The 15,384-nt window shown below is 36.0% G+C and overlaps 2 protein-coding genes across 4 annotated transcripts; both read right to left on the bottom strand.

Moving 5' to 3' along the window:
• Positions 1 to 1,481: 1,481 nt before the first annotated feature.
• On the bottom strand, positions 1,482 to 6,633 carry LOC114176410 (dual specificity protein phosphatase PHS1-like). 3 transcript variants are annotated; one of them, XM_028061451.1, is made up of 11 exons: positions 6,253 to 6,633; positions 5,865 to 5,954; positions 5,623 to 5,765; positions 5,170 to 5,380; positions 4,803 to 4,979; positions 4,563 to 4,723; positions 3,410 to 4,490; positions 3,126 to 3,272; positions 2,795 to 3,022; positions 2,279 to 2,436; positions 1,482 to 2,142 (listed from the first exon to the last, which is right to left on the bottom strand). In XM_028061451.1, the coding sequence occupies exons 1-11, from the start codon at positions 6,271 to 6,273 to the stop codon at positions 1,782 to 1,784; spliced, it is 2,778 nt and encodes a 925-aa protein (XP_027917252.1). In that variant the 5' UTR covers positions 6,274 to 6,633; the 3' UTR covers positions 1,482 to 1,781. The 3 variants fall into 3 exon arrangements, with proteins under 3 accessions (XP_027917252.1, XP_027917253.1, XP_027917254.1); XM_028061452.1 differs by lacking the exon at positions 6,253 to 6,633 and having other exon boundaries at positions 1,483 to 2,142; positions 5,623 to 5,791; positions 5,865 to 6,020; XM_028061453.1 differs by lacking the exon at positions 6,253 to 6,633 and having other exon boundaries at positions 1,483 to 2,142; positions 5,623 to 5,734; positions 5,865 to 5,936.
• A 2,404-nt stretch (positions 6,634 to 9,037) lies between these two features.
• On the bottom strand, positions 9,038 to 13,803 carry LOC114177262 (serine carboxypeptidase-like 45). Its single transcript, XM_028062536.1, has 10 exons — positions 11,771 to 13,803; positions 11,479 to 11,580; positions 11,304 to 11,399; positions 10,858 to 10,950; positions 10,652 to 10,731; positions 10,269 to 10,556; positions 10,000 to 10,124; positions 9,730 to 9,822; positions 9,473 to 9,590; positions 9,038 to 9,380 (listed from the first exon to the last, which is right to left on the bottom strand). The coding sequence occupies exons 1-10, from the start codon at positions 12,024 to 12,026 to the stop codon at positions 9,231 to 9,233; spliced, it is 1,401 nt and encodes a 466-aa protein (XP_027918337.1). The 5' UTR covers positions 12,027 to 13,803; the 3' UTR covers positions 9,038 to 9,230.
• Positions 13,804 to 15,384: the final 1,581 nt, after the last annotated feature.

Below are 15,384 nucleotides of genomic sequence, written 5' to 3'. Positions count from 1 at the left end.
CAGTCCTCGACTGACATCATAGTTCGAGGCCACTCATCATAGTGCAAGGGATTACGCGTCCAATAAAAGGGAAATTTGGGAGTGTCACCATCAAAGAAGTAAGAGCGACCAACAGGGTTAACTACAACCCTAAAGAAAGTGTTCGTGTAATTTTTGAAAGAGGACGAATATGGGGCGAGTAAACCTATCCTGGGTTGTCCAAACAACGATAACCATCTCACAGGTTCCTCAGGTCTAGTGCTATAGTGATGCAAGAACACGGCTGGAGACGGTTTCAAACCTAAAATCCGACACAAAAATCTAAAAGCTTGTAAAGCAACCCACGCATTAGGATGTAACTGCGACGGAGCCACGTTTAAAATCCTCAACACCCCAACAGTGAACTCGTCGAACGGTAATCGAACATGCAAATTTGTAAACAACACAACATACATATAAAAAAACTCATCCGAGTAACCTTCTCGCCCATGGCAAGCATTATCTACACGAGCAACTCGATCTAAGGACACGACTTCGTCAGGACTATCCTCATCTAAAATTGCATATGCCTCGACAAATCTGCGAATAGAGGAAGACCATTTGTATTTCAAAAAATACTCTCGCACAATGCTATCAAGCCACTCATACCCAGCCGCAGAGGAATATCCGATAAGCTCTCCTCGTCAGAGGAGGTGCTATTACTAGAGGGTTGGGCCGAGGACGTCCCTACCCTATCTGAGTGAATCCTAGAGGTTGACTTATCAGACAATGAGGACGAGGACATACCTGCCAAGCTTCACAAACAAACGAGACGTCTAAAGCAGTAAAAGAGATCAACGAGGGTGCCAAAAACGTAATTACCCTATTTATAGCAGGGCAATGAGCACAGTGCAGCGTGCGTGACATCCGTTCGATCAAAATAATCCAACGACCAACAGGCAGCGCCTGTCACAATTCCCGAGGCAACATCACATCATGACAAGGCCCAGGCCCATTAAAGTAATGCGGCCTTTTCCACTCCCCAAAGCGCATTGGCACGTGAAGCCATCAGCATGCGCATGCAAAAAACTTCTCCGCTGCCACTTAAGCAAGTATGTCCAACGCCACATAAACTCTTATGGCCGAAGTCGCCTCTGCTCAAAGCATAATAGTGTAAAGATTTCTCGACATATTAGTCTCAACTCTTGGGGGACTAGTGTACATATTGGGGGGAAGGGATACTTCTAATTGAAGTAGGCACCTTGAAGTGACGAATATGCCCCAGCATGCGAAGTGTACCAATATGAGGTCCAAGTATACTCTGGCACAGGAGATTCTATAGCACACGAATAATGAAGGAGCCGTAATAACCTCTGCATTTGGGGCAGAAGACACCTCTACCAAGTGAACTGCGGTAAGTATCGAAGAGGCAAAGGCAGAAGACACCAGGCGCTTGGGAGAAGACACTCAGGTTCCAGTAGGTGGACACGTGCATCTAATTAGTCATTGGTCCCAATTTAACTTGTGTTCTCGGGTACATGGGTACATTTGTATTCAGCAGGAACACTTCATTAAAATACTCTATCCAAACACACTCTTAAGGTGTTACAGCTTAATTTAACTTAAAATAATTGTATGACAACAAAGGATCAATCATCAAATGTATGTTTTATGTTTTTTAATTGCAATAGTACAAATTCTCCCAATGGGATATGCTTGATTCTGATTTACGAACTGGTGAACTTGCACTTGGTACCCTTTGGGCGATACTCTAACCTGCTGATAATTGGCTGCGTAGTATAAGATCTATGGATTTACAGTTTCTATTGATCTATTATTGGATGAGATTGTCTTTGTGTGGGGCTGACACTCCCTCCACGGTTAATCTTCAAAGCTGTCAAAGCTTTCTCGATTTCCATGGTCATGGCGCTATCTACACTCCCAGAGGACAGCTTTCTGTGTGATTTCTGCAGATGGAGCTTAAGTGAGCTACTGCTTAGTCCAGCATTCTTCCCACATATTGGGCAAATTTTCATCAATGGTTTTCGCTGATGCCATTCCATCGAAACCTTTCCATGTAGTTTCTGATCCAAGTCCAATAAGATCTTTGCAAAACCGTCATTGGGTTGTGCTCGACAGTGAACTCGCTTCAAAGCTTGCCATGCTTCTGATAAAGTATTCTTCCTGCACCATCAAAAAAATCAGTTCAAAGAACATTACGGTTGTTAGGTGCCAAATTAGATTGTTTCATACCATTTAACCATGGAAGAATTAAGTATTATTTTGTACTATTACATGTATAATTTCAACTTTTACTTACTTCCTGAGCATTAAGTATGCCAGGACCAATGTTACACTTCGGCTTTTCCCCTCAAAGCAGTGAACTAAAACTTTTTGACCTCTTTCTTCAACATGATCTATCAAATCACATGCTTCTTCAAATATGCCGCTGATGTTGTAATCATCACTGTCACATACCTGCTCAAAGGAGCAATGAATAAAATAAATATGAAGACATTCCAAAACGAACATAAAATTAGAAGTAAATTTTAATAGAAAAAAATATTAAAAAAAGCACAAGAACTAGAGTGCATCACATCATATTGGATGACAAATCATACTTCTAATCAAGAAAATTTTAGACCTATTTCTTTAGAGCTAGGCTGACATTTTTTCTGTTTAGAATAAGCTATCAGCCAAGGGAGATCAGAAGAAACTAACAATTTAAAGAGAAAAAAAGAAAAGAAAAGAGTAAAAATATCATCACCCATAAAAGAAATCTTAGCAAATGAGACATTAGAGTGAGTGAAGGTAAAATATACGAGTAAACACTTACAGAGAAATTCTTATACTCAAATAGATCAGGATACTGAGTTTCTGACTGTCCAATTTCATTGGTACACAAACACAAAATATTTGTGATTCCCAAGTATTGTAGTGTGTAAACAGATCTTGCAGCCAATGCTCCACCAATGAACAGACTACTTGTCACTGCTGAAGGTTTCTCAGTACTTGCAGCATCTGATATCAATGCAATTCTCTCAAGAATATGCTCAAGTCTTATCTGAAAGTTAAAAGGGTAATGCACCATGAATGGAAATAAAATCCTTCAGAAATGAAAGGAGTCTACTATATTTCAGATTTGAAAGCAATAAAGTGAAGATAACCTTAAGTTCATATGCGTCAACAACACAGTTATTATCACTACCCTCAAAAAATCCTGGATTGAAATTGTTATCCTGGCATAGTTTGATGGCATCGCTTTTAAGCATTTCATTCCATTGTTCCAATTCTCTACTGGATTCAGCATCAACCTGGAAAACATGATACAATTTCAAAAAAGTGGGAAAATAAAGAAACAGCGAATTACATTGCTTTTAGTCTTATACAGCACAAAAACAATGTGTTAATGTGACTACGAGACAAGGTCATGTTTTGTTCGGAGACCAACCTTGGCAAATTTATGGAAGTCACGGAGCTTAGTAGTCAAACGGAGACTACGTAGTGGTTCCCCATTTCCTTTATAGAACTTTCCATGGCAAGATTCTTTTGGGGTAGGAGTAAAGTCAGTGCAATCTCTGTTTCCTGAAGGTGATGCCTTTGAAGCAGTTTTCTGTGATTCCGAATCAACCAAATCATGATGGTTGTCATTACCAACCCTCTCTTTACATGATGGCGAGCAAAATTGCCCACCAACTGCTACTGAAGGTGAGTCAGGAACTACAGCATCTTCTTTGTCAAATTCTCCCAAAGATATTTTGCTCATAATGTTCATAAATGATCGTAACAAAGTATCAAGTCTTTGGTGAAGTGTGAGTAGGAATATGTGAAATCCCTGCAGATCCCTGAGAGCAGCGCGGAAACCAGCGCGGAACGCATGAACAACAAACATTACGTCGTTCGTAGATACATCAGTTTTGTCCGTGTCTTCTGATGGAGGACATCCTAGTTTCCCTCCAGTTACATCAAATATCAGGTTTGAGGCAAATTCAGAACTGTTGAGTAACAACTCAATCAACTTGGGGTAATTCACCTGATCATTTGCACGTTTTCCAGCAGGTGGTCGCCGAGGAACACCAGAATCAATGGCTACTATGTTGATGTCTGGAGAGAGTGATTCTTCGGATGTTTGAGTTACAAGTTTGATGTGAGGAGATATTGGAGATTCTGAGATATCTGAAAGATCAGGGGAATGTGATATGAAACCAGGATCGTGAGAATCGAGTCTGCAATCTACTGAAGTTGACCTTCTTTCTTTCTGAAAAGCCGATATCATCTTTGGTCTATATCGGTCAATTGCAGAATCAACAGCGGCTTCTAGCATATCTGTATTTGCACATATAGTCTTTCCAGCCAACAACAAATTCGCTGGATTTCCACGCCATCTAAGCTCACGGCAAGGCAACCTATCTTCATTTCTGATCACAAGGTCCAGCATCAGCACCCTCCCAAGACCTTCTGATGTTCTTTCTGCAGATTCCTTTGAGTTGAATGCAGTAGAGCTTTCAAGCAATGGTGAACCGTGTACATAACTGCAACAACATGCTGAACATTGAGAAATAATAATCATAATAGTTCAAGTGCTTCCAAAACTTGGATCATACCTCATAAAGAAGAGACACCGGCTTAGCTCGAGTGCTTCCAAAAGTTCAAAACATGTCACCTCGCCAATTTCATCACCCTCAGAATTTGCTGCTTCTCTAGCTCTTTCTCCAGCTTCCTTTATTTGTTGCCATTCAAGACTGGTATTGTGAATGACTCTACCCTGCATCTTCCAATTAATAGAGGAAAATGAATATGGAAGAAGTGTACTCTACTTGTGTTATGAAACCTTAGGGAACAACCTGTGGAGTTTGGACTCCCAACCACTTGGCAAATTCGTAGCCAAGGCGTTCAGACTGTGTTGCCATTCTTGATGGTGATATCTTTATAACTGCTGCAGCTTCTTTTGGACAAATATCAGCATTCCCAGGGAGATTGAAAAAGGCAAAGAAGACAACTCCTCCAGAATTTACAGTTACCTATGTGCACACAACTGAGGAGACATTAATCCAGAAATTAAGAGAATACACATTGGTTTACATGTGCAACAACTTATGTTAACAATCCACAAGAAGTCAACCCTGTTTGGTATGTGATCCTCAAGAATTGACCACAAAAAGTATTTAGCGTACTGGTGCTTGTGCACAACAATTATAGAAAGCAATTAACCTCGAGAGCTTTGTTCATCTCATCTTCGGATTGTTCATTGCTACTACCGTGTTCAGTGTGGTGCAGTGAAGAGAGCATGTCCCAAGAAAAAGTGCTCGACTCAATGTCCAACATTGCAGCCTTCCCAAGCCTCTCCCACAATCTAATTTCTGTCTGATCAGGTTGCAGCTCCAGTTTTGGATCCTCCACAACCTCCAATGGTTCTATAACGCTGAACCACAATCATGAACATTAGCAACAGTCACAGACTTCACTTCTTAACCACGCCCCACCAAAAGGTAAAGAAAACAACAAAAGTTCCCTAGATTTTGAGTGGTGTCTTCCAAAAAATTAAGAGTTTTACTTTGGTAATCAGCCCAATAAAGGTTTCTATTAAAGTTAACACAGGTGAACACCAAAAACACCTAAAGAAAATTGTATCTAAATTTTCCCCTCCAAAGTTACAATACTAACCAAGAATTAGACGACATTCTGATTGAATTGCGGTGAGGGAAGCCAGAAGGACGATGTTTTGCAGTTCGCTTACGAACCAATTGGAGCCATTGCGTGAACTTAAACGCAGGCCCTGCAGTGATATCTCCCAACATATACAAAGCCTGCATTACACAATGATCGATCCATGCTGTTGCACTCGCAGTTTCAAATATCATAATCACACAAATTTAAAACACCCACAAAATAAATAAATATCATACCCGAGAAGTCACAGTTAGAGGCAATGGGGCCTCAATCTCAGTCTCAGAATCGTCACTTTCGAGTTCCAATTCCCTCTCTTGGCCTTTTCCCTGCAATGTCCACTCCCACATGCAAAACGTTAACAATGTTCATGAACAACACCAATCAGATCCAATCATGGATCTACCGCCACCGATTAGTGCAGATCACAATCACAATGAAATGAAATGCAAAACATGCATGTGATGCAATCATGTAATGTAACGTAAGATCTAAAAGAAAGCCATGATGAAGAATAGAAAGAATCACATTATATCAATGGTGGTTATAACATTTTTCATTTTTCCAAAAATATTGTATTTTTGTATTGTGAATGAAGATGTTGCGTAGATGAAAGAGGGTATTAACCTGGTTTTGCTGTTTTGCCATATGGTATTGGTATAGGGTATTAAAAGATGGTTTTTGTGGGAATGTAAAGTCAAATTAGAAGTGAAAAATTGCACGAAATAGCAGGCAAAGTAATCTGCTTTTTTTAAGGAGAGAGAGAGAGAGACAGAGAGAGAAATGGGAGGGTTGTGAATTATGATAATGATGATGGGCACTTCATGCACATAGCTTTTTGAGTTGAGACTCAACACACTTCACAAAGTTGTTCTACAACAAACTTTGAATCACAAAGTTGTTAACTTTGAAAAGTTTGAGTTGGTTGTTGTGTGGTGTGGTGGTGGGTCAGTTAATTGAACAGAGAAAAAGCTGAGTGTGGTTGGGATTGATAATGGAAGATTAAGGTTTTCAGCAACCAGATCATGTGCCACCACTCCACTCTGCACTATCTAGTTAACAGAACAGGGATGTCTTCACATTCATTTTTTTAATTTATATTTTCCTCATTCTTTTTAAAATAAATTATTTTTTCATAATAAAGTTTTGAAACTCACATATGTTGAAATAATTCCCATAATAAAAATCAACAAATTTAATTATTTAACATACTGATGAAGTTTTATCATCGGTGTTCAGATCTTCCAACGGTCCTCTTTGTCCCCCCAACTCGGTGCTGCAGGGACCAATTCTTTTTTTAGTGTAAGGTATATATATTAATATGGATTTTATTATTATCTAAATCATTATAAATTAAAATCTGTGTTGATGTAGTTTCATTTCAAAGTACAGATCAAAAGGTGATTTTTCTTTTTTGGGTCGTGGGGAGCCAACATATTCAAAAATCATAACTTTACTAATTTAGAAGAGAATGTTCTTCTGCTCTTTGCACCACCCTTTTATTAAGAAAATTTATGAATTACACCGTCATTCCTTTAGATTTTCTTTCACCGCTACCTATAATACAAATATTATATATATATATAGTTTTTAATGTTGTTATTTTACTTACATTTTTAAAATACACTTTAAAATATATTAATGTATTTTAAAGGTTTAAAATAAAAATAGTATACTCATAATATATTTATTTTATATTTTGAAAAGTCCATTGATACTATTAAAAAGACTATAATATTAAATAAGTTGCTTAATTGATGTCAATTGTCAAATTTTCATTATGTTTAATTATTTTAGGCTTAAATATTTTTTTGGTTCTCATGGTATAGTGTTTGATGCAAATGGTCTTTATTTTGACAGAATGTTTAAAATGATCCTCAATCTTACCGAATGTTTAAAATGATCCTCATTCTCGCAATCATTCTCGCAATTAGTGTTTTTTTTGTTTTTTTTTCTGTGACACCGTTTGAATCATTAATGGAGCATTGTACATGTGACACAGATTGTACTAAGGTGTGTTACGTGCCACCTGTACAATGCTCCTTTAACCTTTAATGATTACAGCGTCACAGAAAATGACCAAATAAAACACGAATTGCGAGAATGAGAACCATTTTAAATATTCGGTAAAAATAAGGACCATTTTAAATATTCTCTCAAAATGAGGACTATCCGCAACAAACACTGACGACCAAAAAAATATTTAAGCCATTATTTTAAAATTTAAAATGAGGAGGAATGCCCCTCATTTGAAAAACTTAATAAGACAACATTTTAAAATGAAACTAATGCTATGGAAATAAATTATTGTTTAAAAAAGAATAACTAAACGAAAATAATCACGATAATTTATTAAATAAACGAAGCCTGAAATATCAACTCCAAATAATATTACAATAATCTTAATCTACTATGTTTGTTAATTTGAAAATATCACACTCAGAGCAATTTTAGCAGCCTAAACATACATTTATTTGCAACCTCTGCTCATGTGGTCACTCCAACAACTTATTTTAACAAGACAGTGTAATCTTTTCTCTCAATGTTGTCGGAAATAGGACCCAAACAAAAAATATATAGATGATTTTTTCGTTCAAAATGTTTAATCTTTCACTATTTTATAGTTTTTTTCTTCTTTCTTTGGATGTAGAAAAAAAAAATTCAAATTAAAGGACTAAAGAAACCATCAATACCAGCTATACCTATAAAGGATGAGAGACACAAACAAGACACTCACTTTGCTGCTTTCAGCATGCAAAAACATCAAATTCGAATACTAAATTGATAGGTCTTACTTTTTTTACATCTTTGTACGATAAAGGGCTATTAAAGCAAACCATTTCAGCGCACGTTTCTTGCACAGAAGAGAAATAGGATCAGAATCAGAAGTGAGGCCAATGAATTTTTACAAGCTCTCTTCAAGAAATGATTTTGTCTTTAGCTGAACCAACAATTCAGAGATGACATGGATTTCCATGGGAGAGAACAAACAAAGCATAGTTTTATCATATTTTTACAACTCTGATACTTCATACTACTAAGAACAGTATAATAGTTCAGAAAAGGAAGTGGTTGTCAAAAGATAATTTTGCTACATCTATACAACATTTGGTTGTAAAAATTATGTGACAGTCAAAGGTTGATGGAATAAAAGTCAACGCCTGAGAGGCTATAGATAGAACCCTAGTTTAGGGTCATCACCATGGTGAAGCTGTTTGGCACTGTTAAGGGCCATGATTAAAGTATGTACAGTTGGAAAGCTTCTTATCAGACACTCCATTTTCTCTTCATTCTTGAAAATCACAATGTTGTCTATGGACAAAGCAAAACACCAGTATGTGAATGTAATAAGTATGATTTAGATGTGCATTTTACTGAAAAAAAAAAAAAAGACATTTTGAATTCTCTTACAGGATCCATTTTACATTTTGACAGTCAAATGAACAAACAAGCACTGCATCATGGAAGTAAATTGCAATGTGACTCATATTTCCAACTCTCCCCTTAATTTTCTTTTGAAATTACATTAAATTTAATAGTTATATAGTACAAATTTAGGCTTACTTACAATGTCTCAACTAGATTAGAGAAAAAACTAAGTGGTGTCAGAAGATTTCAGGCAGAGGCCTATCTTCCAAGAATGACTTGAACAAAACAAAAGATCTTTCAGGCTGTGAGAAAGGGGCTTCATGAGAGGCACCTCTCACAGTAGCAAATGAGAGAATACTGCCATAAACTTGAGTCCATCCACCAACCTAAACAAAAAAATTGTAAACTTTCATTAGTTCATGATTTATATATATTAAAAAAGTTGGATTATATTTCATTAAGCAGTATTAGTATGTACCTGCTGGCCTTCAAACCAGACTCTGTAGGGGACTGTTGTATTCAGTCCTAGTTGTCTAGCCAGCTTTTGAACTAAGGTGCGGCTTCCAGTCAGTGGAATCACTGAATCTTGATCTCCACTGTGATGAACAATAACATGCTTATGTTAATTTGTACATGGTATTTGAATTTGAAAAGCATACATATGAAAGTTGAAGTTCAAGTAACTGAAGTAACTACAATGAACACGGAGAAGGAAATAGTTTTGGTGTATTATACCTGTAAATTAAGACCCGAACTCCAGATTTTATGAGTGATCCAACAATAGGGAGTGTAGGTTTCTCCAGGTTGAGCATATCATAGTCCAAAATGCTGTTGCCAACACAATGTCACAATGCATGTTATTGGGATTGGTAATATTTTCAAAGCAATTTTACTATGATTACTTATCTTTCATGACCAATTAAGCAAATCCATTAGGGTAACCAACTAGATTGATGAATGATAAACTTTTTCTTTTTCCAATTTGTTGAGTTTTGAAGAAATTACTTGTTGCAGACATCCCATTTTTGGACTCCGACAAGCTTGGCATGGAGAGCCTCTTGTACATCTTTTCGGTTCAAGTAATTAGTAACTTTGTCATCTACACATACATCTATGCTCTCATTTGTTTTCTGTTTGGCAAGAGGTGTAAAGTTCTTTAAGATATAATGAAACAAGACAATTTGAAAATCGGAATAACCAGAAGTATCATAGCTGAAAAGTGATATTAGAAACATCCATAAGGAAAGAAAAATGAGAAAAAAAAACAAACTCACTTGGCCTTGAGGACAAATTGCTTTGGATTGTGAAAGCACTGATGAAATGCAAACATCAAGCGTGACATCATATTTATCCACAAACTTACTGGTTTCTCTGGCTACTTGCCTCAAAACCTTTGAACAAAGCGGAGAAATGGAGTCTCTGTAGTATTCACTGACGTATCGGGAATAGTTACAGCCTGTAGTGAACAATTTGTACGTTGAATCAGATATCAAACCGTGAGACCAGAAGAACTCGGCCCTTGAATTCAAGTCAGTGGCATATTCTAGAACTGGATTACCCAACTGCAATGAAAGACACAACCTTGGCATTATACATTGTTAGAAATGTCCTAAGAAAGAAGCATGGTTGATAAATAAATGGTGTGTATGTTACTTACGGCTATGCCTTTCAGATTGAATAACTTCTCCTTTTTGTTTATTTCAATCATGAGCTTTGCAAGTTGTGGAACATAATGCCCTGATGTTTTTTGACAAAGAAAAGTTTGTGATAACAGATAATAGCGATTGTTTCATGTGTAACTGGCATTTCGAAGTTTGAGTTTTTTCTAGAAATGATGACTGAACAGTGACGTGGCATGCATACCTGCATAGCTTTCACCTGCTAGAAACAAATCTCTGTGCCTGAATTGAGGGAACTTGTTGAACCAGCGTTGCAAGAATACAAGATTGTCCCTGGCTTGAGAAATGAAAATTACTGCTTCAGGAGACAGAAAGGAATAATGGCTGTGTGTGTATTCAAGGACTGTGATGTTGAAATCAGAACAATAGCATTCTATTGTAAGGACAAGGGATGAATAATCAAAGAGAGTACATCATAGCATGCAAAAGTGGTGTCGCATTTTTAGCACTAATTGCTGTTTTGTCTCAACTTTTTAAAAGCTTAAACATCATATGTAGAGTACGTTCCTTTTTTGACAGAAGATATGATTTAAAGAAGCTTTCTAAAGAAGAGCTTATTTGTCTCAAAAGATTAAAAAAACAATAAAATGAACAAACTTCCAAAGCAATTGATAATGGAAGGTAGATTACCTGTTGTCTCATCATTCACAGTCTCATAGGAAGAGCCACCTTTAGCATAAGAGAACCCCACCCCAACTGGTGTCTCCAAATACAAAATGTTTGTCTCTGCATTACAATGCAACTCTTATCATATTGCAGCAATTCTTGCACTTATAATGGAATAATCAGTGCCTCCATGGATTACCTCTGTTCCAACTGTACTCGTTTTTAATCAAAACTTTCCCATTTGGTCTAAAAGGTCCATTTTCAGAGAATGCACCCACTCCAAGAGAAGAACACCCAGGTCCTGTACAAAACAGAAATTAGCTTATACATTTAAAGTCTTTCTAGAAAATTTTAAAAGCATATTCTGAAACTAAATGGCCTATATTCTACACTGATTATGCATATATTTTCTTATCCAAAGTCTTGAACTTATTCTGTTTTTTCAGGTTGTGTTGCATAAATATAGTTGTACCAAGATAGAGATTGCAGACCTCCATTGAGCCAGAGAACAAGAGGCTTTGAAGATGGATGAGTTTCTGATTCAACAAAATAGTAAAAGAGAGCTTTGTGTTTGAGATCATCCACTGTAACATATCCTGAGAACTGTTGGAAGCGTGTGTTGGGTTGTCCAGGAAGCCGAACAATTCTATCTGCATGATTAGAGAGACAGAAAATCTCCAAGGAAAAGCTCAATTGAAGCAACACCACAGTCACTGCCATGGTTTTCCATGTTGGCAAGTTCTTCATTTTTCACAAAATGAAGAGAGGCAGAGCAGCACCAGAAAGAGAGAGAGGTGTGTGTTGCTTTTAAATTGGTACAATGTTACTCAGTATTTACTGCATGAGGGTTAATTGTGGGCCACTTAGTGATTGGGAGCTGCTTTTAAATTCATTCTATGATTACAGTTCTTGCTTTATCATGTTTTTTCCTTGCAGGCTTGCTAGAAAACGGTGTTGAAAGTGATGTATGAGGGGTATAAATCTTAGTGTATCGAGTCTGTCTATACTGTGAAGCAAAAAAAGAAAAGTTGTATACATTGTTGGGCCTCCAAATACTAGAATAAGAGTCTGTTTATAAAGTTTTCTGCTATGAAAAAGAATTTAGCTATTGGAATGTGGGCTACCTTGAGAATTACAGTGTGTGAATGTTCTTTTAGACTTCTAGTTCTACTTTTGCGTTTTCCCCCTCTCTTTAGTGTTGATGCATCAAGCATAAATACCTTGTAAGTTGTAACCTTTTTTGTTTTTTTCACCACACACACCAACATGGTAGTGTTAAAATTACTAATGTTTTATGATTACAAAAAAAGTAACTCATTTTTTCTGCATTCTGAGTCACCAGAGAATATGAGTACTCAGCAGCTTGGGGATATTGCAGGTTGTATGCAGAGAGATACACGGTTTGTTTTTGGTTTTCCCGAAAGCTTGTTTGATTGATGAACTTTTTCTTGATGCAAAGTACGGGCAAGATTTTGCACAGCTACAAAGTGGTTACAGCATGGAGATTCCAAGAAAAACTTAACAATCCTACTCTTGTAATTGACCACTATATCGTAGGATGTCAGAGAAGCTAGTGATATAGTGTTCTCAAATACATCATTGACCATCAATTTTTTCTTTAAGGATTATACTTCCCACTTATTTTCTTTTCTACTTGTCTTCCATGCAAAGAGTTTTATGTCATATTTGAGTACTTAGCAATAGTAAGCTCAATGATGATAAGATTTGTGTTAGGTTTTAGGATATCAGCATAGTCGAGATATCAAAGTTCAGAAAGTGATGTGTAACATGAACTTATTTTACCGATTTGAAACTTGAATGTGGAAAGGGAAAATGAAATGAGGTGGTTAAGGAGTTTTCTTTATGTTGTTATGTGGGGGATGAACTGGTTTCCTTTGACCAGTTGTGAAAAGGCTTTTCTCATAATAATAGGGTAAACCTTGATTCTTTTCTTTTCCTTTTTCTTCCAAACCTTTTTGTCCTGCTGATACAAAGCAACTACCCTCCAACATAAATCACTTCTCTTTTTCTTTTCATATACAAACTCACATGCCAACTTTTTCATTCTTCAGGGGGGGCCTCCCTCAATTTATCACTTCACCAGCTGTGTTAAATCAATTTATGGATCTTTATGGTTTGGAAAACATATTCCAGGTACACTTATAACTTAGGAAAAAAAAAACATGTTCGAATCATAATGTAATTGCAACCAAGTCTAGTCACTGAACCACTGTATTTACCAAACTAAGGAAGAAAAAAAGATGAGAAAGGGCTATAAGCATTATAGAACAAACAAGGTATAAAAAGACAAATATGATGTACATATGGTGGGGTTTATGTATATGCATGAAGCTCAAAGAACTGGTAAAGGAGAAAAAAATGGTCCCTACCTTCATAGCTTTTGCAGAAGGCTTCAGATTTTTCATGATTAGATGCACTATAGCGTCACTGGTGTATGTGTATTGTCAACTTTCTTTCAACTCTCAAACACAAATTCTACTCCCACCTAACACCCACCCGATTCAATGTTCGTTCTCTATGCTTAGGGAAATTTATGTGACATCAACATGGCTTAATATTATAATAACGTGAAACGGTGGAAGTGGTTGGGTAGTGTTTTGGAGCATGATAATGTGTTGCTGAGTAGAAAAGAAACTGCTATTACTTTGTTCAATCTTTTGGTTTTCTAAGCGTAAAAGATAAAGAGTGGAGAAAAAAAGCTGATGCACTTTTAAGTGCAAATTCCTTTTTTTTTATATCCGGAGTATTATCATGTTGAGAATAATCCAATGTTGGAAAATAATTAAAATATGAGTTTAAGTATCATGTCTGGCTGGTAAATAAAATTATACAACATAAAAGAATAAAAATCTATAAATTAAATATCTTTGAAAATTTGATTTAGTGATGCGTATGAACGAGGTAATTCAAGAGAATAATTTATTTATTTAAAGAATTTAAAATTTTTTTAAGAAAAATAACATGTTTGGATGAAAAAATTAATAAAGAAATTAAAATTGAGAAATATAAAAGAAAGTATTTCAAATAACTAAAATAAGTTTGAAATTCACCGAAAAAAGAAAGAAATTGAAATTTTTCAAGTTGTGGAATTGCTAATTGGTTAAGATAAGTCGATTTGGGTCGAAGATCAAGCCAAACTGAAGATTGAGCAAAGTCAGGACAAAGGTCTAGTAGGGTTGAAAGTTGAGTTAGGTTAGGTCAAGTCGGGACGAAAGTCAAGCTAGGTCGAGACAAAAGTCAAACTAGGTCAGCCTGGGTCGAATCGAATCGAATGAGACATTTTAATTTCTTGAAATTATTGAAATTCCTCGTCCAAACATAAGTTAAAAAGTGATGTGAAATCTTTGGGTGACATAAAGGAGTACCTCAAATTTTGAGTTAGAAGTAATGTTAAATTCTTATAGAGTTGGACTCGATTATAGTCTTATGGCTTCTCTACAATTTTTTATAGGAATTTGTTTTGAGTGACATAAAGGAGTACCTCAAATTTTGAGTTAGAAGTAATGTTAAATTCTTATAGAGTTGAACTCGATTATAGTCTTATGACTTTTCTACAATTTTTTATAGGAATTTGTTTCCTCCTATGCTCCAAAAAGACGTATAGAAACCAAAACCTTCGAACCAAACCAAGCATACTAAAATTAAGTTTTAAGTAAATGAAAAAATTATTTACTCTTAATTTTTATAAAGCAAGAAATCTTTCAGTTTTAACCACCATTTCCATTGTAGTTTTAGCTTGATAAAATTATGTTAATAAGTTAGAAAGAAGAGGAGAGATAGAAAAATGTCTTTAAGGTTTTTAATTGAATAGGATGGGAATAGTTTGTGGTTTGGCATATTAAGTTTTCAGTTGGTAACTACAAAGGCAAAATTACATTAAATCCTAAAATTGAGATATGACTCGACTACAGTGTGAAAAATTCTTACTTCCTTTTGCATTCAATCAGAGAAAGAATGGTGTGAAAAAAGAAAAACACGTTGGGAAAAGGAAAATGATATAATTGAAGTTCATACATAAATTAACCTTAAAATTCATTAAAAGCAATAGCTTCACCTTTTATCTAATGTCTCAAACAGCACTTCA

This window comes from Vigna unguiculata, chromosome 3, assembly GCF_004118075.2.
Source record: "Vigna unguiculata cultivar IT97K-499-35 chromosome 3, ASM411807v1, whole genome shotgun sequence".
In the NCBI taxonomy this organism is placed as follows: domain Eukaryota; kingdom Viridiplantae; phylum Streptophyta; class Magnoliopsida; order Fabales; family Fabaceae; genus Vigna; species Vigna unguiculata.
The sequence above is the reverse complement of the archived record's forward strand: the minus strand, read 5'-3'. Positions and strand labels throughout refer to the sequence as shown.

Bases quoted from the DNA above. Each gene is read 5' to 3' on its own strand.
- LOC114176410 (XM_028061451.1), bottom strand. From the start codon at position 6,273: ATGGCAAAACAGCAAAACCAG. The intron at 5,381-5,622 runs GTTAGTATTGTA...ATTGTGGTTCAG, and splicing joins AGAATGTCGTCTAATTCTTG to CGTTATAGAACCATTGGAGG. The intron at 4,491-4,562 runs GTATGATCCAAG...ATGTTGTTGCAG, and splicing joins CGGTGTCTCTTCTTTATGAG to TTATGTACACGGTTCACCAT.
- LOC114177262 (XM_028062536.1), bottom strand. From the start codon at position 12,026: ATGAAGAACTTGCCAACATGGAAAACCATGGCAGTGACTGTGGTGTTG. The intron at 10,732-10,857 runs GTATGCATGCCA...AAAAAACATCAG, and splicing joins AGCAGGTGAAAGCTATGCAG to GGCATTATGTTCCACAACTT. The intron at 9,381-9,472 runs GTACATACTAAT...TTTTTTGTTTAG, and splicing joins TCTGGTTTGAAGGCCAGCAG to GTTGGTGGATGGACTCAAGT.